Source organism: Anser cygnoides, chromosome 26, assembly GCF_040182565.1.
Source record: "Anser cygnoides isolate HZ-2024a breed goose chromosome 26, Taihu_goose_T2T_genome, whole genome shotgun sequence".
Taxonomy (NCBI): domain Eukaryota; kingdom Metazoa; phylum Chordata; class Aves; order Anseriformes; family Anatidae; genus Anser; species Anser cygnoides.
In genome coordinates, this window is record NC_089898.1 from 4,900,739 (window position 1) to 4,923,045 (window position 22,307).

The 22,307-nt window shown below is 67.4% G+C and overlaps 4 protein-coding genes across 4 annotated transcripts; 3 read left to right on the top strand and 1 right to left on the bottom strand.

Moving 5' to 3' along the window:
• Nucleotides 1–124: 124 nt before the first annotated feature.
• Nucleotides 125–2,609, bottom strand: CIAO1 (cytosolic iron-sulfur assembly component 1). The gene is made up of 7 exons (XM_066983356.1): nucleotides 2,471–2,609; nucleotides 1,660–1,808; nucleotides 1,466–1,577; nucleotides 1,294–1,382; nucleotides 1,014–1,215; nucleotides 809–896; nucleotides 125–718 (listed from the first exon to the last, which is right to left on the bottom strand). The coding sequence occupies exons 1-7, from the start codon at nucleotides 2,607–2,609 to the stop codon at nucleotides 478–480; spliced, it is 1,020 nt and encodes a 339-aa protein (XP_066839457.1). The 3' UTR covers nucleotides 125–477.
• Nucleotides 2,610–2,726: 117 nt separating this feature from the next.
• TMEM127 (transmembrane protein 127) lies at nucleotides 2,727–9,569 on the top strand. The gene is made up of 3 exons (XM_066983357.1): nucleotides 2,727–2,991; nucleotides 6,459–6,623; nucleotides 7,601–9,569. The coding sequence occupies exons 1-3, from the start codon at nucleotides 2,727–2,729 to the stop codon at nucleotides 7,906–7,908; spliced, it is 738 nt and encodes a 245-aa protein (XP_066839458.1). The 3' UTR covers nucleotides 7,909–9,569.
• A 1,752-nt stretch (nucleotides 9,570–11,321) lies between these two features.
• Nucleotides 11,322–19,764, top strand: STARD7 (StAR related lipid transfer domain containing 7). The gene is made up of 8 exons (XM_066983408.1): nucleotides 11,322–11,763; nucleotides 15,141–15,346; nucleotides 15,616–15,665; nucleotides 16,028–16,138; nucleotides 16,230–16,312; nucleotides 16,730–16,829; nucleotides 17,315–17,399; nucleotides 18,878–19,764. Exons 1-8 carry the CDS (start codon nucleotides 11,345–11,347, stop codon nucleotides 19,060–19,062), a joined length of 1,239 nt encoding a protein of 412 aa, XP_066839509.1. The 5' UTR covers nucleotides 11,322–11,344; the 3' UTR covers nucleotides 19,063–19,764.
• Nucleotides 19,765–19,909: 145 nt separating this feature from the next.
• On the top strand, nucleotides 19,910–22,223 carry ASTL (astacin like metalloendopeptidase). The gene is made up of 9 exons (XM_066983409.1): nucleotides 19,910–20,244; nucleotides 20,518–20,592; nucleotides 20,700–20,761; nucleotides 20,855–20,945; nucleotides 21,052–21,169; nucleotides 21,405–21,586; nucleotides 21,671–21,752; nucleotides 21,839–21,969; nucleotides 22,055–22,223. The coding sequence occupies exons 1-9, from the start codon at nucleotides 20,196–20,198 to the stop codon at nucleotides 22,186–22,188; spliced, it is 924 nt and encodes a 307-aa protein (XP_066839510.1). The 5' UTR covers nucleotides 19,910–20,195; the 3' UTR covers nucleotides 22,189–22,223.
• The last annotated feature ends 84 nt before the right edge of the window (nucleotides 22,224–22,307 follow it).

The window sequence follows — 22,307 nt, forward strand, 5'->3', positions numbered from 1 at the left end:
TCCCACCCTCACCCAGCCCCGGGGCAGCGCTTACACCCTGCCCTGCTGCTTGCACCCTGCCCTGCTGCCCCGGGGGGCCAGGCGGGGCGGGGACAGCCCCAAAAGGAAGAGCCGGAGGCTTCGAGCAGGGCAAGGATTTATTGAGCGCGGAGCAGGAGGGAGAAGCAACGCCCTCGGGGCGTCTCCCAAAGCCAGCCTGAGCCTGGCAGCGGGGCTGCGCCGCCGTGCGTGTCCTCGGGGAGCGTGGCAGGACCCCCGCGGCTGGCAGGCTCCTTTTTGGCCATGCCAAACCCCCCTGAACCCCCCCCCCCCGCCACGGGCTGCCAAAGGGCTGAAGTCCAAGTGCCGCAGGGAGGCAGGATGCAGGAGGTTGCCCACCCCGTCCCCATCCTGCTCTCCCCACCAAGGGGCTTTGTGGCGGCTGAACCCCCAAATCCTGGGGCCGGCACCACGGCGCGAAACCTCCGGGTAAAGCTCTCAGCAGACTTCGGGCCGCTGGTACTTCCAGAAGGCGATCTCGCCGTCGTCGCTGCAGGAGGCCAGCAAGCCAGGCTCCTTGGGGTTCCAGGCCACGCAGTTGACGTCCTGCGAGTGCGCGCGGGGCACGTGGGCGGTGAGGCTGAAGGTGGGCTGCTGCGGCGTGGAGGAGGCGCTCTCCTCGAAGACGCGGATGGCGTCGTCGCCGCAGGCCGTGGCCAGTGCCCCGGTGAGGTGGCACCTGGAGGGGGGGTGGGCAGCGCAAGGGGTCAGCCCAGCTCCTCCCGACCCAAGGGGAACCAAGGGGAAGCGGGGCCGCGCCGCCACGCACCACGCCACGTCGTAGATGGTCCTGGTGTGGTAGCCCGACAGGTTGCAGACGCACTTCCAGGTGGGGTCGGTGCCGCTGCACGCCACCCCTGGGCGGCAAGGGGAAAAAACCTCAGCGCCTGGGGTTTGCTGGGGGCGAATCGCGCGACGCCCCGGGTGCCCGGACGCGTTCCCTGCTGCTTTTCACGGGGCCGAGGGGCGCTCACCTTCCTCGTTGCCCGGCTTGTACTGCTGCCAGATGCGCACAGTCTTGTCGTCGCTGCAGGACGCCAGGCGCTCACCGCCGCGGTCGAAGGCCACGCTCCACACGGTGGACTCGTGGCCCTCCAGCGTGGCGCAGCACACCCAGTCGTCCTCCTCCTCGCGGTACAGCTTCACTGTGTCATCGTAGCTGGCCGAGGCCAAGAGCTGGGGGGGGAGCAGGGGGTGCTGAGGTGCTGTGCACCCGCAGAAAACCCCCCAGCCCCGCGCCGGCGCCGCCCTCACCTCCTGGTTGGGGTGCCAGACCACGTGCTTGACGTCCTGCGTGTGTGAGTTGAGGACGCTGACGCACTCGTACTCCTCCTCCTCATCCACTGCGGGCACAACGCTCCCCGTTAGGGCGCTGCGGGGGGGGGGGACAGCCAGCACGGGGCCGCCCCGGGGCCGCCCCGCTCACCTTCCCACACCCAGACGCTCTTGTCACGGCTGCAGGTGGCCAGCAGGTTGCCTGAGGGGGCCCAGGCCACCGACTTCACCTCGTTCTCGTGCCCCTCCAGCGTGGTCACGCACTGCGGAGGGGACACGGGGCGGGGGGGTCAGAGCGTGCCGGGGGCCTGCGGGCAGGGGGCGGCCGGGGGCCGGGGGCCTCACCTCGAAGCCGTCGTCGCCCTTCTTCCAGATGCAGGTGGTGGCGTCGAAGCTGGCGGAGGCCAGGTAGGAGCCGCAGGGCGACCAGGCCACGCGGCGCACCGTGCGCTGGTGCCCCTCGCCCAGCACCGCCCGGCACGCCCAGCCCGGCCCTGGGGGGGGGGCGAGGGGGTGGCTGCAGGCCCCGCCCATGCCCTCAGGCCCCGCCCCCCAGCACCACCCTGTCCTTTAGCCCCGCCCCTCCAGGCCCCGCCCCTCCCCAAGACCCCTCCCACATCGTGCCTTTGGCCCCGCCCATAGGCGCTGTGGCCCCGCCCACCCCCACCCTCACGGCCCTTGGCCCCGCCTCCCCACAGCCCCGTAGCCCCGCCCCCACCCCCTGTGGCCCCGCCCCCACCCCCTGTGGCTCCTCCCCCAGCTCCCACGGCCCCTCCCTCGCAGCCCTGTGGCTCCGCCCCCACAGCCCCGCCCTCCCCCACGTGGCCCCGCCCACTGTCTCCTGACCCCGCCCCTCACCTCCGTGCCCCCGCCCCCCTCCCATGACCCCACCCCTCCCCGTGCCCCCACCCCACCCCTCTCCCAATGGCTCCGCCCCCTGTCCCCGTGGCCCCGCCTCTCCCCGTGGCCCCGCCCCTCTCCCCTTGCCACGCCCTCTCCCCGTGGCCCCGCCCCCTCCCCCCCGTGGCCCCGCCCCCTCCCCCCGTGGCCCCGCCCCCTCCCCATAGCCCCACCCCCTCTCCTCCGTGGCCCCGCCCCCTCTCCCCGTGGCCCCGCCCCCTCTCCCCGCCCCCTCCCCCGGCCCCGCCGCCCGCACCTTCCCGCGCCCAGAGCCGCACGGTGCGGTCCCCGCCGCAGGACGCCAGGAGGCCGCCGCCGGGGCTCCAGGCCAGGAACCAGCAGCGGGCCTCGGGGTGCGCGGGCACCCGGCCCAGCGCCTGCAGCGCCTCCTTCATGCCGCCCGCCGCCGGAGCCGGAAGCGGAACCCGCGCCGCGGGGCGGCGCCGGAAGCGGAACCGGAGCCCGGCCGGAAGCGGAACCGGGGCCGGGAGCCGGGGCCGGGGCCGGGCGCCATGTACACCCCCGGCGGGCCGGGGCTGCCCGGCGGGCGGCGGCGGCGGGGAGCGGCGGGCGGCGGGGCCGGCGGCGGCGGGGGGGGGCTGCCGAAGCAACCGGAGCGGAGCCTGGCGTCGGCGCTGCCCGGGGCGCTGTCCATCACGGCGCTGTGCACGGCGCTGGCCGAGCCCGCCTGGCTCCGCATCCACGGCGGCACCTGCGGCCGGCAGGAGCTGGGCGTCGCCGACGTGCTGGGCTACGTGGAGCCCGAGCTGCTGCGCGGTGAGACGGGGCGGGGGGGCACCGGGGAGGGGGGGATAGGGGCGGGGACCGGGGGCTTGGGGTCGGTCCCGGGGGCGGAGGGGCCGTGGGAAGGGGGTTAGGGGCAGGCCCCGGGGTGTAGGGACCCGGGTAAGGGTGTAAGGGCAGGTCCCGGGGCTGTAAGGGCAGGTCCCGGGGCTGTAAGGGCAGGTCCCGGGGCTGTAAGGGCAGGTCCCGGGGCTGTAAGGGCAGGTCCCGGGGCTGTAAGGGCAGGTCCCGGGGCTGTAAGGGCAGGTCCCGGGGCTGTAAGGGCAGGTCCCGGGGCTGTAAGGGCAGGTCCCGGGGCTGTAAGGGCAGGTCCCGGGGCTGTAAGGGCAGGTCCCGGGGCTGTAAGGGCAGGTCCCGGGGCTGTAAGGGCAGGTCCCGGGGCTGTAGGGCCTGGGGAACGCATTGGGTAGGAGCCGGTCCCCGGGGGTGTAGAGTCGGGCGCCGGGGGTGTAGGGGCCAGGGGAAGGGGGTTTAGGGGCCGACCCCGGGGGGTTAGGGGCTGGGGGAAGGGGTGTAGGGGCCAGTCCCGGGGGTTTAGGGGCCTGGGAAGGGGGTTAGGGAGTGGCCCCAGGGGTGTAGGGAGCAGGGGAAGGGGTGTAGGGGCGGATCCTGGGGGTTTAGGGGCCGGAGAAGGGAGTTAGGAGCTGGTCCTAAGGTGTAGGAGCCAGTCCCCGGGGGTGTAGGGACCAAGGGAAGGGGGTTTAGGGGCAGGAGAAGGGGGTTAGGAGCCGGTCTTAGGATGTAGGAGCAGGTCCCAGGGGTGTAGGTTTGGGCCCTGGGGGTGTAGGGGCTGGGGAAGGGAGAGGAGGGTGCTCGGGTTCGTACTCCCTGGGAGGAGGCTGAGGGGAGGCCTGGCAGGCAGCCCCCACTTTCCTCCCCGGGCAGCGGAGGGGCAGGTGCTGAGCTCTGCCCCCTGGGGACAGCGCCAGGACCCAAGGGAGCAGCAGGGAGCCGGGACGGGGGAGGGTCAGGGTGGGTGTCAGGGAGGGGTCCTGCACCCAGAGGTGGTCGGGCGCTGGGACGGGCTCCCAGGGACGTGGGGGCTTCTCCCGGCTGGGGTTTGCCACGGCTCAGTGCCGGGTCCTGCGCCTGGGCACAGCGACCCCACGGGGTGCCGCGGGGCTGGGGCGGGGTGGCTGGGAGCTGTGCGGTGGAAGGGATCTGGGGGTGTTGCTGGGTGCTCGCCTGGACATGAGCCGGCAGCGTGCCCAGGGGGCCAGGAGGGCCAGCGGCACCCTGGCTTGTATCAGAAACAGTGCGGCCAGCAGGAGCAGGGAGGTGATCGTCCCCCTGTACTCAGCTCTGGTGAGGCCGCACCTCGAGTGCTGTGCTCAGCTTTGGGCCCCTCACTGCAAGGAGGACATCGAGGCCCTGCAGCGTGTCCAGAGAAGGGCTACGGAGCTGGGGAAGGGCCTGGAGCACAAGTGCTGTGGGGAGCGGCTGGGGGACCTGGGGGTGTTTGGGCTGGAGAAAAGGAGGCTCAGGGCAGAGCTCATTGCTCTCTGCAACTGCCTGAAAGGAAGGTGTGGGGAGCTGGGGGTCGGCCTCTTCTCACAGGTAACTGTGACAGGGCAAGAGGGAATGGCCTCAAGTTGTGCCAGGGGAGGTTCAGGTGGGAAATGAGGAGACATTTCTGCTCAGAAAGAGCAGTCAGGCAGTGGGACGAGTCGCCCAGGGAAGTGGTGGAGTCACCGTCCCTGGGGGTGTTCAAGGAGAGGTTGGGCCTGGTGCTCGGGGACATGGGTTGGTGGTGACAGTGGTGGCAGGGGGTGGCTGGGCCAGATGAGGAGGGCTTTCCCAGCCCTGATGGTTTCTGGAGTTCAGGAAGCACTCGGCCAGCACTCAGGCCCACGGATTAATTGCTGGTGGTGCTGAGTGGAGGCAGCAGCAGGGCTCCGTGCTCCGTGCGGGTCCCCTCCAGCTCAGGTTATCCTACGGGGCAGCTGCTTCGAAGCTCCCCGTGCCCCCAACACCACACTGAGCGCTCCCAGGAGGCCCCAGGCTGTCACTCCAGCTCTGCGTGCCACCCGGGGCAGGCAGCCGGCCGGACAGACAGACAGACAGCCCACTTGTACCCGCTGTGGCTTTTAGCCAAGGTTTCCACTTCCCCCGGGATCCCCCTCGCTTCTCCTTCCGTGTTCGAGCCAGGAAGCGCTCGCACCGCCCCGTAGAGACTGGGAAGCGCAAGAACGGCTGGGTGGTGAGAGGAGAAGGGGAAGAAGGGAGCAGCGCCCTGCCCTCCCAGCACGGAGGGGGTTTGGGGTGGCAGCGGCCGAGCTGTGCCCTGTGCTGGGGGTGTTTGGAACGCGCGGTTCCGAGGGGCTCCTGCTGGCTTTGTCGCCCTGCCTTGGGGCTAGGAGCTGAATCCGGACAGGAGAAAAGCCCCTATCCGAGTGCTTTTTGCCTTTTTATTCATCCCTCTGACACGCCTGGAGTTAGAACCACGCGCCCGCTCCTCCTTTCAAGCGGCACGTCGCACGGCGTGGGCACCCTGCTGTCCCGGCGCCCCTGCTCCAACAGGCTGCTCGCTTTCCTTCAGCTCGGGGCTCGCAGCGGGGCAGCCACCCCGAGCCCCTTTCCTTCTTCCTCTCCCCACCCACGGGTGTTTTTCTGGCGCGAACCCACCCGGTTTGCCCGCGCAGCCTGGGGCAGCATTGTCCCCGCACGCCTTTAGGGCGAACGCCCTTCGTGTTTGCGGGGTCGCCGTGGCACAGAGCCCCGGTGAGCCGCCAGGAAGAGCATCCCGCCACGTCTGCGCGCTAATTTTCCCCTAATTGAAGGGTTTGTCCCCAGGCTGCGTCAGGTGCTGCTCGTAAACAGTTCCCAGGGAGGTGACTCCTGGGGAGCTGGGCAGGGCGCTGCCCGTCCCGGGGCGGGTCCGGCGGCACCTTGGCCGGCCCGAGGGCTCGGCGTGCCTGAGACACGGGTAAATGGGGTTAAATTCTGCGGGGTGAGGCCGTCGGCGTGCCCCGGCAGCACCAGGCTCGGACAGGGAGATGCGGGGCCAGGCTTCGTTCAGCTCCGAAGCCGAGCTCTGCGTGGGACCTCCCCTGCAGCGGGGCTGGTCGCCAGCGGGACGCGGTGTCGGAGCGAGGAGGCTTTCCAGTAAAATTCCCGGTTTAACATCAAATAAGGAACCTGCGCGGCCCGGTTTGTTGTCCTGGCTGTTCGGAGGCGTTCCCTTAGCTTCCATTTCCACCGCAGCGGCACCCTATAAAAGGCGCTGCCCGGCTGCAGCGGAACAAAGGTCGGGTTTATGGAGGGCACCCAGAGGTGCCCAGCACCAGGCCTCAAACCCCGGAGGAGAGCTCTGGGCAGGATGAAGCCGCCGTGCCTGTCGTGACGCCGGGGAGGAGTTGGGTCAAAAAGGAAGCACGCCGCTGGCTCCGTGGCCGCGTGGGGCCGGCGTGGCCGTGCTCAGCAGCCCCATCTCCCCGCAGATTACTGCATGAACCCCCAGACCGTGCTGCTGCTGCGCGTCATCGCCGCCTTCTGCTTCCTGGGCATCATCTGCAGCCTCTCGGCCTTCCTGCTGGACGTCTTCGGGCCCAAGCACCCGGCGCTGAAGATCACTCGCCGCTACGCTTTCGCCCACATCCTCACAGGTAACGCCCGGCAGCACCGTGCAGGGCTCTCACTCCGGCTGCGCGGGGGGAAAACCCAAATTTCCTTCCCCGATCCGAGGAAAGGGGTTTTTCAGCTCGGGGCTGCGCTGCCCAGCCTACGCGCGGAGCTCTCCCTTCGCTCCTTTTCCAGCCAGAGCAGCCTCAGAGGCCTCAAGGGCAGCTCTGACCTCCCAATCGGAGCTAAATCCGGGGGTAAGAGGTCAGGGATGAACATCAAGCTCCTCCAAACGGGCACGGAGCGGTGAGTTTTGCTTCTCAAAGAGCTCCCGTGGCGCAGAGCCGTGCCCTTCTGGGGAAGGTCGGGTGCTGTGGGTCACCCTCGGGAGGCTGAGGGCAGTTTACGTCCCCGGCTCCCTGCCGGCGTTGCCTGTGTTGGAGCGCTGAGCTGCGAGCGCTGAGCTGCTGGGCCGAGCTGCAGTGCCCACAGTGTCGAGCTCAGGGTGCCGAGGTGTCCATGGAGCTCCGTGTGGGTCACAAGAACCCTTGAGCCTCACGGCCTCGCTGCTCCTCCTCCTTTTTTGTGAGCCGGGCGAGCTGGTTTGCTTCCTCAGAGCCACGCCAAAGGAGCTCCTTTGTTTTTCTGCTGCTTTTCCTCCTTAGCCCAGCTCGCCGGCAGAGACCGGGACAAATACCCTTAGTTCAGCGTCCAGGCTCGAAGGGAGGTGCTGAGCACGCCCTGCCCCTTCTCGTGACGGTTGGCCGTCACGCTGAGCTCCTCTCCCCGCCGCGTGCCGTGCTTTCCTCCCTCCCGTGATGAATTTCAGGCTTCTGGGACATCCGCGGGCTGGGCAGACCCAGTTCTGCCCCAGTACCTCCCCCTGCCCGCTCCATGCCCCTGACAAACAGAGCACAGCCGTGGGGGGGCTCCTGCCTTAGCCACGAAGTAAATTCACTGATTTTTATTTCTTCCTGGTGCCTCGACCTCTGTCCTTCCCCCCCCATCCCCGCGCCCCCAGTCCTGCAGTGCGCCACCGTCATCGGGTTCTGCTACTGGGCCTCGGAGCTGATCCTGGCGCAGCAGCAGCAGCACAAGAAGTACCACGGCTCCCAGGTCTACGTCACCTTTGCCGTCAGCTTCTACCTGGTGGCGGGGGCCGGGGGCGCCTCCATCCTCGCCACCGCCGCCAACCTGCTGCGCCACTACCCCACCGAGGAGGAGGAGCAGGCCCTGGAGCTGCTGTCGGAGATGGAGGAGAACGAGCCCTACCCGGCCGAGTACGAGGTGATCAACCAGTTCCAGCCACCCCCGGCCTACACCCCCTGAGGCCGCCGCGGCTCCGGGGCGCGTGCGAGGCTCCGTGCCCCCCGAAACCTGCCCTCACCCGAGGCCGCCGGTCCCGGCTGCTTCGCCGTCGGGGCACCGTGCTGGCTCTCCCGTGCGAAGGACTGGTTTTAGAGTTGGATTTAGAGACTGGGGGGGGGGCACGCTCCGAAGCCGCCCCCCTGTTTCCGCAACCCCCCGCGGCGCGGTTTTAACCCCGTGGCTCCCCCGAGCCCTCCTTCCCCCACGGACCGAGGGCAGGCGGCGCCGGGACGGAGATCGCGAGCTCGGCCCCAGCCCCGCCACGGCTGCGCCGCCGGGCACGCGCGCGTGCGAGCGTCTTCGTGCGCGTGGGGAAGGCGCCGTGGGCGAGGAGGGCGCCGCAGCACCCCCGCGACCCCCGCGACGGGGGCAGGCACAGCACCGCCACCGCTCCCCTCCCGCGGCTCGTGCCCGTCGCGCCCGTTTTGCACTTTACCGGCGAGGCTCGCCGCCCGCCGGGGACGCTTCGAGGACGCCGCCGTGCCCGCGGTGAGGTTGGCAGGGGGAGGCACGGCACCGGCTGCCGGAGGAGCTGCCCCGGGAGCGACCCGCGCCCCTGCGGCACCGCCCCGGGCTGCAAACCCAAGGAAAACAAACAAACAAACAAAAAAAAACCCGAGGTTTTTGTATGGCGCCGGCCCCAAGAAGCAGCTCCGAGGTGGGCGCCTGCGGCCCTAGCTTTTATGCAAGTTCCCGACCTCTGGGGAAATCGGACTGGTCTGCTTTTCGCTCCTTTTTAGTGTTTTTTTTTCTGCCCCCCCCACCTGCTTTTAATTAATTAATTAATTCGCCGCCCCGCTACTCCGCCAGCCCCCGGGCACGCTGCTGGGAGCCGCACGGTGCCGAGAGTCCCGCAGCCAAAGCGAGACGGCAGCCAGCAAGGAGAGCAGCCTTGTTTTGGGGCCGTTTGGGGCAAATCGAGCAGAGAAAGCTATGCGGGGGCGGGGGGACACCAGCCCGGGGAGCAGCGGGGGGCTCCGGGAGGAGTTTTAGGGCAGGCACGCTGCGCGATGCTGCTCCCCTCTTCCTGACGCTTCTCCCCCTGTTCCCTGCCACCGGCTGCTTCGTCCCGCTCGCTCCTCTTCCTCCCGCACCCCGCCGCAGATTCGGCCGCCCGCTGGGGCTCAGGGTGTGACCGGGGTGGCTCCGTCACGGCCCCAAAACCATCGGGGTTTTGGTCCGGGCACCGGCAGCGCGATCTGAAGGGTTCAGCACGGCCCCGGCGCGGTTCGCCCCGTCCCTCCGCCCCGCTGCTGCCCCCTCGGCCAAAAAAAAAAACCAACCAGGTCTGGGGGTGTTGGGGCGTCCGGAAAATGATTTGGGTTCCCCCCCCCCACCGGCGCCTCTATGCAAGAGAGGGCTCGTCTGTAAATAGTCTTGTGCATAAACACTGTATTTCTGTAAAAACCCCAAAAAAGGAAAAGGGCGCGACACCCCCCGCCCTACTAACAAATGTAGCCCCGGGAGGTCAGGGCAGGACGCGGGGAGGTCCCCGAGGCGTTGGGGGTGGGGGGGCCACGTGTCCCCCCTCTGTCACCGTCCCCGTGTCCCCCGTGTCCCGCGCCTCGGCCCCGTCCCGCGCCCTGCCCTTTTCCAGAGGAATAAAACCCGTGTACATAGTGCCCGGTGCCTGCCTGCGCTTTGTTCCCGAAACCGGGGGGCTGGGGGGGGGGGGGGATCGCGGCCGGGTTTTCTCCTAAAGCCGGGTGGGGGGCTCCGCGCTGCTCCCCCCTCTTGCTGCTCTGCACCCCGATAAACCCCCGCGCCCCGATAAATATCCCCGCTATCTGTCGCTGCCCTGTGCCCCGCACATCGGCACCCTCCTAAGTCCCCCCCCCGCACCCTGTGCCCCCCGATCCTTGCGCCCCTATAAAGGCCTGCGCCCCCCACCTCAATAACTGGCCCTGCCCCGTGCGCCCCAAGAAATGCCCTTGCCCGCACCCCATTGCCCTGCACCCCCCTGAGTGCCTGTGCCCCGAACCCCAAGAAACGCCCCTGGCCTGCGCCTGCTGCCACGCACCCCAATAAATAAAGACCTGTGCCCTCTGCACCCCAATAAATAAAGGCCTGTGCCCTCTGCACCCCAATAAGTAAAGGTCAGTGCTCCCACCCCAATAAATAAAGGCCTGTGCCCCCAACACCCCAATAAATAAGGGTCTGAGTCCCCACACCCCAATAAAAAAAGGCCAGTGTCCAGCACCCCAATAAATAAAGGCCTGTGCCATAGACCCTAATAAATAAAGCCTTGTGCCCTGCACCCCCATGAATAAAGGCTGGGGACCCCCACCCCAATAAATAAAGTCCTATGCCCCCATATCTCAATAAAGTCCTGCGCACCCCGATAAATAAAAGGTGTGTACCCTGCACCCCAATAAAGCGCTGTGCCCCCAGCACCCCAAGAAATAGTGGCCTGTACTCCTGCACCCCAAAAATAAAGGTTGCTGCTGTGTACCCCAATAAATAAAGGTCTGTGCCCCTAAACCCCAATAAATAAAGTTCTGTGCCCCCTGGACCCCAGTAAATAAAGGCTGGTGCCACAAACCCCAATAAATAAAGTCCTGTGGCCCCTGTACCCCAGTAAATAAAGGCCTGTACCCTGCACCCCAATAAAGGGCTGTGCCCCCAGCACCCCAATAAATAATGCCCTGTAATCCTGCACCCCACTAAATAAAGGCTAGGTGCCCCCCACACCCCAATAAATAAAGGTTGCTGCTGTGCACCCCAATAAATATAGGCCTGTGGCCCCCACAACCTAATAAATAAAGGCTGGTGCCCCAAACCCCAATAAATAAAGTTCTGTGCCCCCTGTGCCCCAACAAATACAGGCCTGTGCTGTGCACCCCAATAAAGAAAGGTCTGTGCCCCTAAACCCCAATAAATAAGGGTCTGTGCCCCAAACCCCAATAAATAAAGGCTGGTGTCCCCAAACCCCAATAAATAAAGGTCTGTGCCCCCTGCACCCCAATAAAGAAAGGCTGGTGCCCCAAACCCCAATAAATAAAGGCCTGTGCCCCCCGTACCCCTACAAATACAGGCCTGTGCTGCGCACCCCAATAAATAAAGTCCCGTGGCCCCCACACCCCAATAAATGAGGGCCCACGTCCCCCACACCCCGATACATGAAGGCCGGTGCCCCCCCCACCAACCGAAGCCCTGTGCCCCCCCCCCAGCCCCATGCCCCCCCCCAGCCCCGCCCCCAGCCCCCCGGGCGGGGCCGCGTCCCCGCGCTAGGCCCCGCCCCCTCTCGCGCTGTCCCCGCCCACCCCTTAGGCTCCGCCCACGCCCCTCCCCACCCAATCGCCGCGCGGGGCGGCGGCGGCGGCGCCCAATGAGGAGCGGGCGGCGCGGCGCGCTGACGTCAGACGCCGCGCGACGGCGGCGGGGGCAGAGCGGCGGCATGTTGCAGCCGCGGCGGCCGCTCCTCGGCCTCCTCGCCCGGGCCTCGCGGCTGGGCTTCCGCCCGCCGGCCTCGGGCCTGCCGCCGCCTCCTCCCCGCCCTCCTCCTCCTCCTTCTCCCGCCGGGGGCCAGGCGGGGCGGCGCGGCCTGCTGGGCCTGCTGGGCCTGCTGCAGTGCGGCTCCGGCGGCGGGCAGCGGGCGAGGAGGCCGCGGCGGGGCCGGCAGCGGGGGGGCGGGGGGGCTGAGGAGAGGGGAGGGGGGCGGCGGGCAGGAGGAGGAGGAGGAGGAGGAGGAGGCCCCGGGGGGGGGCGGGGGCTGGCCCGGGGCCGCCCCGCCCTCGCCGCCGCCCGCCTCATGGCCGCCCTGGCCGGGGTCTTCGTGTGGGACGGGCAGCGCATCGAGGAGGAGGAGCTGCAGCGGTGCGTGCCCCCCGACACCTGCCCCCCGCGCCCCGCTCCGAGGGTCCCTGCCCGCCCCACAACCCCCCCGTGTCGGAGGTCCCTCCCCCCCCCCCCCCCCGAGGGTCCTGGCGTGCCCCCAACTCAGAGGGACCCCCCCAATACTCCTCGGGGTGCCCCCTGAGCCCCCGTGTTTGGGGGGGGGCAAATTCTTGGGGGTGTCCCTGAGCCCCTACACCTGGGGGTGGGCCCTGAGCTCTTGGGGGTGCCCCTGAGCCCCCCTCATGCCTCAGGGTGGTCTCGAGCCACCCTGGAGGGTCCTTGTCCACCCCATGAGCCCCCCATGTCAGAGGCCCCCCCCAAATTCCTGGGGCTGCCCCCTGAGCCCTCACACCTGGAGGTATCCTCAAGCTCTTGGGGCTGTCCCTGACCCCCCCCCATGCCTGAGGGTGGCCCCAAACCCCCCCGCAGAGGGTCCTTGCCCACCCCCATGACAGAGGATCCTCCACAAACTCTTGGGGTTTCTCCCTGAGCCCCCACACCTGGGGGTGTTCCCCAGGCTCTTGGGGATGCCCCTGACCCCGTACCCCGTTCCTGTGGGTGCCCCCCAAGCCCTCACAAGGTCCCCAACTCCCCCCCTTACCACAAAATCCTGACTCTTGTGATCCCCCAAAGCCCCCCCGACCCCCCCCCAGGCACGGGGTTAACCCCAAAACCCCCGGGGAAGGCCCCCAACTCCCCCCCCCCCCCCCCAACAGGGTGCCCCAGGCTGGGGATGTCCCACCAAACCCACACACGTGGGGTGAGCACCCCCCCAGACACCCTGGGGTGCCCTCGCTGTGGTGGGATGAGGACAGTTTGGGTGCTTTTTTTTTTCTTTTCGGTGCTTTTTGGAATCGTCCCTGGCTTTGTTGCAGCGTAATTAGTGAGCGCGGGCTGGGACTTGGGGGGGGTTTAGGGGGAATAATTAAAACTTAATGGGCAGCTCTGGCACGCCGCGGCAGCGCCGCCTTTCCTCCTCTTCAATTCCAGCTCCCGGCGCCTCGAGCGCATGGCCACGCCATCCTGTGGGTGCTCGGTACCCTGTAGGAGCTCGGTACCCGGCGCTGCACTAAGGAGCTTAGCTAATAATCAATTAAATCCTCGCCTTAACGAGGCCTGCCCCTCGCTTGCGTCCCTTTGCCCCGCTTTGGGGCACCTTGGGGCGTTCAGGTGTGCGCTGATGACCTTTACGCGGCCCAGGAGAGGAGAAATCCCTTTTTATCCCCGGGGGAGGCGGCTCACCCGCGTGCTGCAAGGTGTTTTGGGGCCGACACGGGGACAGCAAACGCGGCGCTTTGTGGTGGCCTCAGCAGGGCTTGGATTAGGCGTGGGATTAAGCTCGGGGCTGAGCCGCTCGCTTCAAGGTTACGGGGACGGTCCCGAGCCCCTCCCGGTGCCCTCGCCTTGATGTCCCCGCTCGCTGCTCCCCTCCTCGTGCCTTGGCTCTGGGTTTGGGCTTGCAGGGCCCTGAGCCGGTTCCCTCGGGAGCCAGCAGGGTGCGACGTGCGCCTCGGGGGGTTAAAACCAAGTCTTAGCTGTGGAGCTGGTTCGGGGCTTCCGGACGCGGAGGGGGAAAGCAGGGAGGAAGCCCAGGAGTTTGGGGCAGAAACGCCCGCAGGCCGCTGGGCTCCGAGCCCTCAGCCTTCCCCGAGCACCCGATCTCGGCAGCAGCACAGGCCCGTTTTGGGGGGAATTTAAGCTGTTTTGTCGCGTTTTTACTCCTCGCACGCCTCAAGGGGCGGGAGGAGGAAGGGGCGTGCTTCCCAGCAGGTGCTGCTGGTGGGTTGGGTTGGGTTGGGTTGGGTTTGGTTTGAAGCTTGCTGACACCCCAGGCAGAGGTCAGCCTGACCCCAGGGCCCTGCGGCGGGGCCCGGCTGCTCCGGCGCGCCCGAAATAAATCGCGGGGCCTGGCGCTGGCACCCGCTGGGCACGGGGCTGGGACGCTGCGGCTCTTGGCACCTCCGCTCGCGGGACAGGGGCCGGCTCACGAGGGATGGGGCCAAGCCCTGCAGAGGGAGCGGTTCCCCCTCCGTTCCCCGCGTTTATCGGGGTGCAGCTGCCTCCTTCCGCCTGCCTCCCCGTAAATCTGCGGGGTTTTGTTCCCGGAGCGGGAGGCGCCAGCGAACGGGATCGCTGTGTGACGCTTTCGGAGCAGGAGCAGCGCAGGCTGGGGGCTCCCCGGCACCCCCAACCTGCCCTCACCCGACGGGCGAGACCTGCCTCACAGCTCCCAGCCGGCGGTTTCATTAAGGCCGATGCTAATTACCCCACGTAATTAGTGTCTCGGGGCGGTGGCGGGGCTGGAGGCGCCGCAGGCAGCGAGCGAGGACCCCGTGTCCGCAGGGGCTGCACCGCGAGCTGGGCCGGAGGTTTGACTGTGGGGTGGCGCGGGTGGGGGCTGCAGCTCCGAACGCACGGGTTTTCCCATTCTGACGTTTTCTTTTTGGGGTTTTGATGGCGTGCAGAGCCCCTCGTGCTGTCCTCCCGCTGTGGGGGAGGCTGGCGGTCCTCTTTGCCTTACAAACACCAGCTGCCGCCTGCGGCTCGGGCTCCTGAGCTGCTGCAGCCCCGGAGCGGCGCCGGTCCCCCCTCTTCCCCCCCCCCCCCCCCCCCCCCCCCATCTCCTCTTGGGGTGCTGCGGGGTCTCCGTCCTCCCCCGAGTGCCACCCCGTCCCTGGCCGCTGCTCCTGCGCTGACTCAGCACAGCCCCGGTGCCGGTGCCGCGAGCGCTCGGTCGCCGCCTTCCCCAAACGCTTCTTCCTCGCGTCCCTCCTTCCCTGGGCTCCTCCCGCTCCGTTCTGCTCCCGAACCAACAAAACCAACCCCGCTCCGGGGGCGCCGCCGGGAGGTTTGGCCGCCCCCTTCCTCTCGGTGCCTGCTCTCGCGGGGCTCTGCCCGGCCGCCCTCGGGCACTTCCCCTGAGAAGCAGCGGCTGTGAGGCAGCTGCTCGTGTCCCGGGGGGGTTTCGTTCCTCTCCTGGAAGGAAGGGCCCTGCCGTGGGTCGTGCAGCCCCTGGTGACTGCTTTTAGCCACGGAGTGGGCTCCGACTGCAGGGGATCGCGTGGGGAGCCCCTTCCGAACGCACCAGAGTGAAGTTTGTGGTGCTCTGTAATAACACAGGGCCCTCGGGACCGAAGTTAAAGGCCTGGGGAAGCTGCGGCACCTGGCCGGCTGCGTGTTTCACGTCCCAGCGAGCGACCCCCGCACGGGGCAGCACCCTTCCTGCAGCACCGAGCCCCAGGCGCTGCCTTTAGCTCGCCGAGAAGGTTTTGCAGGTCTCCCCGGGCTCCGTCCGTCACGGGAAAGCTCCGTCCCGTGCCCGGGTTCGTCTCTAACTGTGCTCTGTGTCCCCCCAGCTCGGCGCAGGAGATGAAGCACATGGAGAACATCTCGGCCATGCTTCGCGGCGGCTCCCCGGACGAGTACCAGCGGCCGGACCCCGCGTCGGAGCGGGATGCGGTGCGCGCCCCCGGGGAGCAGCCCTGGGAGATGATCATGGACAAGAAGCACTTCAAGCTCTGGCGGCGCCCCATCGAGGGCACCCACCTGTACCAGTACCGAGGTACCGCCCACTGCGCCCTGCACGCGGCTTCTTCCCCACATCCGGCACCGGCTGCGCCTCGTGCGCCACGCCTGGCCTCTGCCTGGAGGAAAAAATGTGAAATCCCGTCCTTTACTTCCCCCTCCACGCGTCCCGTCCCCTCACAGCCCTTCGGGGGGGGTCGCAGCCCCAACGCCTGCCTCGGTGCAGCAAGATGAGAAGGGAAAGTCGGTTTGTGGGGTGTAAAAACTTGCGTTTGCCCGTGACTGAAAGCTCTCTCTTTGCTGCAGTGTTTGGGACGTACACAGACGTGACTCCCAGGCAGTTCTTCAACGTCCAGGTGAGCGGGAGTCCCGCCCGTGTGGTGGGGTAGGGATCAAGTCCTGCTGCCGGAGGGGTGGGGGAGAGAGATGGTGAACGGCATCCGTCTGCGTGGCCTCCCCCGACCCAGGACAGCTCGTAGCGTAGGCCAGAAGCAGGACAAAGTTATCCCACGCCCCGGTTGGGTCCTGCCTCCCTCCCACGAGCCCTGCCGGGCAGCGTAGCCCTCCTCTGCTGCCCCTTCTCTCCCGGCATCGCCCAGGAGTCTTTAATTGCTCAGTGTTAGAAGCCGTGGCCGTGGTGAGGTGTGTTTCCACGGGGTGAGGAGCAGGGCCAGTTATTGTTACGCGTGGTGCTGACTCAGCCTCTCCTTGCTGCCAGCTGGACACCGAGTACAGGAAGAAGTGGGACTCGCTGGTCATCAAGCTGGATGTCATCGAGAGGGACCTGGCCACGGGCTCCGAAGTGATTCACTGGGTGACCCACTTCCCGGTGAGGGAGTCCCTCCTCCTTTCCCCCTCTGCCTCCCCACCACGCCTCACGAGCAGGCAGGGCTGACGCCGGCTCTCTCTCCCTCCCCCAGTACCCAATGTATTCGCGAGACTACGTCTACGTTCGCCGCTACAGCGTGGACAAGGAGAACAACCTGATGGTGCTGGTGTCGCGGTACGTGCGCCGCGTCGGCCTGGCCAAGCTCCCGAGGTTTTCCTGCCAGGCCGCGAGGCCGTTGGTGCCCCGTGATCCGCTGGGTCTCGCGCCAGGGTCACGTCGTGCCCCGCAGCTGAAGCAGCGGGATGGTTCGAGCTCCCGGTCTTTGTCGGTGGCTGGTTTTTGTCCAGCTGAGTTACGGCAGCGCTTTGCCTTCGTTTCCCACCCGTAAAACGAAGCGGAGACCAACTTTTAAGAGCCGGGTGTAGGTTCAGTGAGTTTTTTCTGAATCTCCTTCAAAACCTGAAGGAGCTCTCTTGGAAATCCAGCCTGGTTCTCAAAAACCTCGCTCCCCAGTCCCCACCTAGTCCAGGTCAGCCGGTGCTCGGTGCCATCCCCGTCCGGAGCCCTGACGCCCGCTCTCTGTCCCTGCAGGGCTGTGGAGCACCCGAGCGTCCCGGAGGACCCGGAGTACGTTCGGGTGAGGACCTACGAGTCCCAGATGGTTATCCGTCCGCACAAAACCTTTGACGAGGTACGTCTCACGTCTCAGGGGGCTGGGAGGCGCGGGTGCGAGGCTGCTTGTCGTGATCTAAGGGGTAGGGGCTGGAAGTGCTGGCTCGGGAGCTCGAGGCCCTTCCTAGAGGAGTTGGGTGCCCCTGGGGAGCCAAACGCGTCGCTCCAGAGACCCGGATGCCTTTTAAAAAAGCCTCGAGCCTCTCAAGTCTTGTTTGTAGTGCTCGGTGTCCTCACAACAAGTGTCGCTGGGTCTCTGCAGGCCGCCTAGAGCCTGAAGGGGCTGCACGGGGTCAGTGCAGGTGCCTGACTCCTTCCTTCTCCACAAAACCTTCTCCAAAAACTCCCCGCGTGCTCTCCCGGGGTCCGTCCTGCCCTGCACCACCGCGGTGCTTCCCTCTTTAATGCTTCCTCCGATGCCTGAGAGCCAGTGGCGCTCGCTGAGGGGGCCGTGGGTGGCCTGCCGGGCCGGGCTCACGGAGCCGCCTCCTTTTCCTTTTCCAGAACGGTTTCGACTACTTGCTGACGTACAGCGACAACCCGCAGACGGTGTTCCCGCGGTACTGCGTCAGCTGGATGGTCTCGAGCGGTGAGTTGCTGCCTGCGGCCTTGGGGAGCGCCGACATGGCCCTTGGCGGGACGTCCCGCCGCCTCCTCGCTCTGGCTGCCCGTGGGCGCTCCCCCCCTTCCCCTTCCTGAGCCCCCCCAGGGCAGGGAAGATGTAAAATAGCTTAAAAACGGAGCCTGCCTTGGTCTGGGGGGCCTGGGGGCTGGTCCCGTCTCACGGGTAGGGAGCTCTGCCTGGCTCACGGGCTGCGAGGAGGAGAGAGTCCAGGCAGAACAGAAACACAGCAGGATCCTTTTTATTTCTATTTATTTCTATATATATATATTTTTTTTATACTAAAATGAGTTGGGTTTTCCGTACTTCAGAGCAGCATTGGCCTTGGAGCAGCTCTGGGCTGTCGTTCTTCCCTGTTATGTCAGCAAACGGGGCAGAAAACTTTTGTCTTTTGTTGAGCGCAGCACCTCTTGAGACTCCCACAACGGGGCCAGCTTCAAGGGGAGGGGGAGAAGGACGCTTGTAGGGTCCCTGGGGGCTCCAGCTGCTCCTCGCTGGTGGCGCCTCGAGGAGGGGGGGGGAATAAAACCAAAACCCGCTTCTTGCGAAAGCTTGTCTTTTTTTTTTCTTTTTTCCTCTTCCCATCACGTGCTTTGCAGTAGACGGTGGAGTCCGATGCCGTCCGCTCACCGCACGCAGCACCCCGACCTCCTGCCCTGCCCCCCCCAGCCCTCCTTTTACCCCATGGCCTGGTTTTGCCTGGTTTGAGCCGCTCAGTGGCCCCCCGGGGGGCTGGGGGCAGCACCCTCAGGCCCCCGTAACCCCACCAGGGCAGCGCTCGTGCTTCTCAGCTCTTGCTGTGAGCGCCGGGTGTGCTGCAGCAGGGCTTTAACCGCAGGGAGCTGTGGGGTGGGGGGGGAGGGAAGCTTTTAGGAAGCCCCTGGTGGGGCTGAGGGGGGGGGGGTTGAGCCCCGCAGCACCTCAGCTCCCAGCCAGGCTCGCTCCAGAGCCACCTGCGGCAGTGCTGGGGCGCGAGGGCTCTGCCCAGGGCTGCCAGGAGCTTGGCCCTGACCTCCTGCACGCCCTGTGCCCTTCCTGCAGAGACCTCCGTGAGTCGGAGGAGAGATTTGTTTTCATTTAAAAATAAAAAAAAAAAATAAAATACACCCCCCCCCCCAAAGTACCCCGTACTTGTTCTCCACCACTCCGGAGCCTGTTTCAGCCGGGCTGCCAGGGCCGTTTCACCGCCAGGCACATCTGCGGGGGAGCCTCGCTGCCTTGCGGTTGCGCTGAGCTCGGGGCCGGGGGCAGGAAACGCGAGAGGAAAAAAAGAGAGAACCCAAACCAAAAAAACGCCTCCGTGGGGCCGCTCGGAGTCGAGCCGGGTGTCAGCCCCGGCGGCTGCTGGCGACGGGGAGAAAGATAGAGAGAGGAGAGCGGGGAGGGGGCGGGAGGGTGGCTCCCTGCGGGGCCGAGCCCCGCTCACCGCTGCCGTCTCCCCGCAGGTATGCCCGACTTCCTGGAGAAGCTGCACACGGCGGCACTGAAGGCCAAGAAGATGGAGATCGAGGTGCGGGACTATATGGCTGCCAAGCCCCTCGAGAGCGGCGGCGAGGGCAAGGCCGGCGTGCCCGCGGCCGAGCACAAGAGCGAGGGCAGCTGCAGCCCTGCCCAGCTGGAGTACGCCTAGGGCGGCCGCGGGCGCCTCGCCTCCCATTTTTGCCCCCTCCCCGCGAGCTCGGCGCCCCCTCTGCGGGCAGCCTGAGGCCGGGGAAGGGGGTGCTGGCCCCCCCCCGGCGTCCCTCCGTGGCCACACCGCTGCAGTGTCGTGTCGTGTAACCGCCCCCCCCCGTACCCGTCGGTACCCCCACCCCGCAAAGGGAGCAACGCCGTTATTTGGGGCCGGCAGCGGCGCCCCGTCCCGCCCCCGTCCCTCCTCATCTCTGCACTCCGGCGCCCAGAAATCTGGGGGTCTCGCCGGACATCGCGGCCCCGCGCTGCCGGACTTCACCTAACGCCCGATTTGGGGCCCCCGAGGGATCAGCACCGCCTCACCGCCGGTTCATTTCCACCAAAAGACCTCTCGCTGCGGGCGTCCTGGACTGGGGAAACTGGGCAAACTGGGGAAACGACTCCGCGAGCTGGTTTTTAGCTGCTGCTGCTTTGTAGGGGAGGGCAGAGCTCAGGGGGAACCTTTCTGCCAGCGCCAACCGGGGCGCCGCAGCCCCGCTCCCCAGCATCCCCGCGGCATGGGGGGGACCCCAAAACCGTGGCGACCCCCCCGTGGTGTCACCGGGGTTATCTGGCTGGGGGGCGCGGCGGGGGGGCGCTGGGGGCGGGGGGCTCTGTAGGATGGCAGAAAATCACAAATAAACGGTCTGTGGTGGCAGCAGCCCCGCTGCTGGGTGGTGGCGAGCGCCTGGTGGGGCTGTGAGTCTGCACAAACGGCCCCCAAAATATTGGGGTGCGACCCCCCCCAGCCGGGGGGGACAGCTCCGGGCTGCCAAAACCCCTAGAAAGGGAGCTCAGGGGCTGGTGCCATTTGTAGAAGCAGAACAGACCCCAATTAGCCCCCGATGTTAACGAACCCCTGCGGGGTCTGGCTGGGACCCCCCGTGCACCCCCCAGAACAGCTATGGGGTTTGTGTTATCCCCTTGGTACCTACAGCATCCCACACCTGCTGCCGTTCTGGCACCACGCGCCCCTCCCCGTGCAGCTCTAATTATTAATTAGCCATTAATTAGCCTCCAGGCGTGGGCCCAGCTGCCCCATATAAAGGTTTCTGGGGGGCATTTCCTTGGGGTTTGGGGTTTGTTGGGGCCATGGCTGGGCTTTGGTTGGGCCTTGGTGGCCTCCTTGGGCTGCTGGCGGGTGAGGGGGGGCTCCCCTCCCCACTGAGGGTTTTGGGGTGGGGGTGGGGGGGATTTGCCCCCCATTTGGGGGAATATTTGGGATTTGGGGGAGCATTTGGGGGTTCATGGGCACTGCTGTGGTTTTTGGGGCACTGCCGTGGCTGAAGCACGCTCAGCATTGAGTGCGTTGCCACAAACCCACCTGGGGGAGGTGGGGGGGGGTTGTAGGGCTGTGGACCCCCCCCCTGTGAGGGGCTCGTGTCCCCCTCCCCACCCCACTGCTGTGTCGCAGGGGTTGCGGGGCAGCGGGAGGCCCCAGACCCCACCGAGACCCCGCAGGGTGACGCCATCCTCAGCATCAACAGAGGTGAGGGGGGGGCAGCACGGGGGGGTGACCCTGAGCCCATTTTGGGGCTCATTCAGTGGGACGGGGGGGGCTGAGCCCCCACCCTCACCCCCTGTGCCCCCCCCCAGCGCTCACCCCGCTCCAGGCACCCGGTCCCGGCACCCTGCTGGAAGGGGACATCGTGCGGGCGGTGAGTGCGGGGGGGATTTTTTTGGGGGGTGGGGGCACTGGGGGGGGGTCTCAGTGGTGTGGGGGTGCTGATGGCTGCGTCCGGCCCCCCCAGGACCCCTCCCGAGCTTTTGCAGCCGCAAACCCCAAATGGCCGAAGAGGCGAGGGCTGGTCTGGATCCCCTACATGCTGTCGGAGCGCTTCGGTAGGCGATGCCCGGGCAGCGTGGGGGCCTGGGGGGGCTCAGAGCTGCCCTGGGGGGGCTCAGAGCTGCCCGGGGGGGGCTCAGAGCCGTGCCCCTCCCCCCCCAGACCCAAGCAGCACCCGGGTGCTGGAGGAGGCGCTGGGCGACTTGGCGAGGCTCACCTGTGTCCGCTTCGTGCCCCGCGCCCACCAGCGGGACTTCGTCGTCATCGCCCCCATGGGCGGGTGAGTGGGGCGGGGGGCAGCGAGCCCCCGTGGGGGGGTGGGAAACAGGGTGGGAGCACCCACGGGTGACGTGGCGGCACCCACGGGTGACGGGAGACGCGTGCCTGTGGCATGGCCCATGGGCACAGCACAGGACCCCCCGGGCTGCCGTGCATCTGTCAATACCTTATTTTTGTCCTGTTTTGTTGGGTTTTTGTTGTGTTTTTTTTACCACCCCCCCCCCCCCCAACCCCAGGTGCTTTTCCAGCGTGGGCCGTGCCGGGGGGCCGCAGCTCCTCTCCTTGGCCCCCCCGTGCCTGCAGGGGGGCAAGGGGGTGGCCCTGCACGAGCTGCTGCACGCGGTGGGCTTCGGGCACGAGCACAGCCGGCCCGACCGCGACGCCTTCATCAGCATCGCCTGGAGCCACGTCCTGCCCGGTGAGCCCCCCGTCCCCCCCACCCTTGGGTGCTGGGGGGGGTGTCACTGCCAGCCCGCCCCCTCTGATCCCCCCCCCTTTACAGGCTTTGAGGGCAACTTCGTGAAGTCCCGCTCGGCCAACACGCTGGTGGGCTACGACTACTCCTCCGTGCTGCACTATGGCCGGTGAGCCCCGGCCCCTCCTCCTGCCCCCCCCGTTATATTTTTTGGGGTGATTTCATTGCTTTTTGGCTCTTTCCCCCCCGCTCCAGCTACGCCTTCAGCCGCGGGGCCGAGCCCACCATCACGCCCCTGCAGGACCCCCGGGCGGTGCTGGGGCAGCGGCGGGGGCTCAGCGCCTCCGACGTGGCGCGGGTCAACCGGCTCTACGGCTGTCCCCAAGGTGGGTGGCACCGGGGGGGGGCAGGGGGTGGCAGCACCCCAGGGTGCCCCATGACGATGGTGCATGACGCGTGTCCTCCATCCAGGGCCCCTGACCAGCGGCACACCGCTCTCCGTGGGGACGAGGACCGAAGCCACCGGGGGGGTGACAGCGCCCACAGCAGAGGTGACAGCACCGGCGCGGTGCGCGGGGACCGGTGCCACCACCGCGTCCCCATGAGACCCTTGGGTGCCAGGGGTTGGCACCGCCAATAAACGCGGGGTGTTTGTCACTGCCGTCACCTCGGTGACTCCTCAAGGACCTGAGGACCCCCCCCCATGGCCACGTGTCCCCGTAGG

Excerpts from the sequence above, each read along its gene's own strand:
- STARD7 (XM_066983408.1), top strand. The coding sequence starts at position 11,345 with ATGTTGCAGCCGCGGCGGCCGCTCCTCGGCCTCCTCGCCCGGGCCTCG. Across the intron at positions 15,666-16,027 it reads GGCAGTTCTTCAACGTCCAG|CTGGACACCGAGTACAGGAA; the intron begins GTGAGCGGGAGT and ends CCTTGCTGCCAG. Across the intron at positions 16,139-16,229 it reads ACTGGGTGACCCACTTCCCG|TACCCAATGTATTCGCGAGA; the intron begins GTGAGGGAGTCC and ends TCCCTCCCCCAG.
- CIAO1 (XM_066983356.1), bottom strand. The coding sequence starts at position 2,609 with ATGAAGGAGGCGCTGCAGGCGCTGGGCCGGGTGCCCGCGCACCCCGAG. Across the intron at positions 897-1,013 it reads CAAGCCGGGCAACGAGGAAG|GGGTGGCGTGCAGCGGCACC; the intron begins GTGAGCGCCCCT and ends CTTGCCGCCCAG. Across the intron at positions 719-808 it reads ACCATCTACGACGTGGCGTG|GTGCCACCTCACCGGGGCAC; the intron begins GTGCGTGGCGGC and ends CCCCCCCTCCAG.
- TMEM127 (XM_066983357.1), top strand. The coding sequence starts at position 2,727 with ATGTACACCCCCGGCGGGCCGGGGCTGCCCGGCGGGCGGCGGCGGCGG. Across the intron at positions 2,992-6,458 it reads GGAGCCCGAGCTGCTGCGCG|ATTACTGCATGAACCCCCAG; the intron begins GTGAGACGGGGC and ends ATCTCCCCGCAG. Across the intron at positions 6,624-7,600 it reads TTTCGCCCACATCCTCACAG|TCCTGCAGTGCGCCACCGTC; the intron begins GTAACGCCCGGC and ends CCGCGCCCCCAG.
- ASTL (XM_066983409.1), top strand. The coding sequence starts at position 20,196 with ATGGCTGGGCTTTGGTTGGGCCTTGGTGGCCTCCTTGGGCTGCTGGCG. Across the intron at positions 21,170-21,404 it reads GTCATCGCCCCCATGGGCGG|GTGCTTTTCCAGCGTGGGCC; the intron begins GTGAGTGGGGCG and ends CCCCAACCCCAG. Across the intron at positions 21,753-21,838 it reads TCCGTGCTGCACTATGGCCG|CTACGCCTTCAGCCGCGGGG; the intron begins GTGAGCCCCGGC and ends CCCCCGCTCCAG.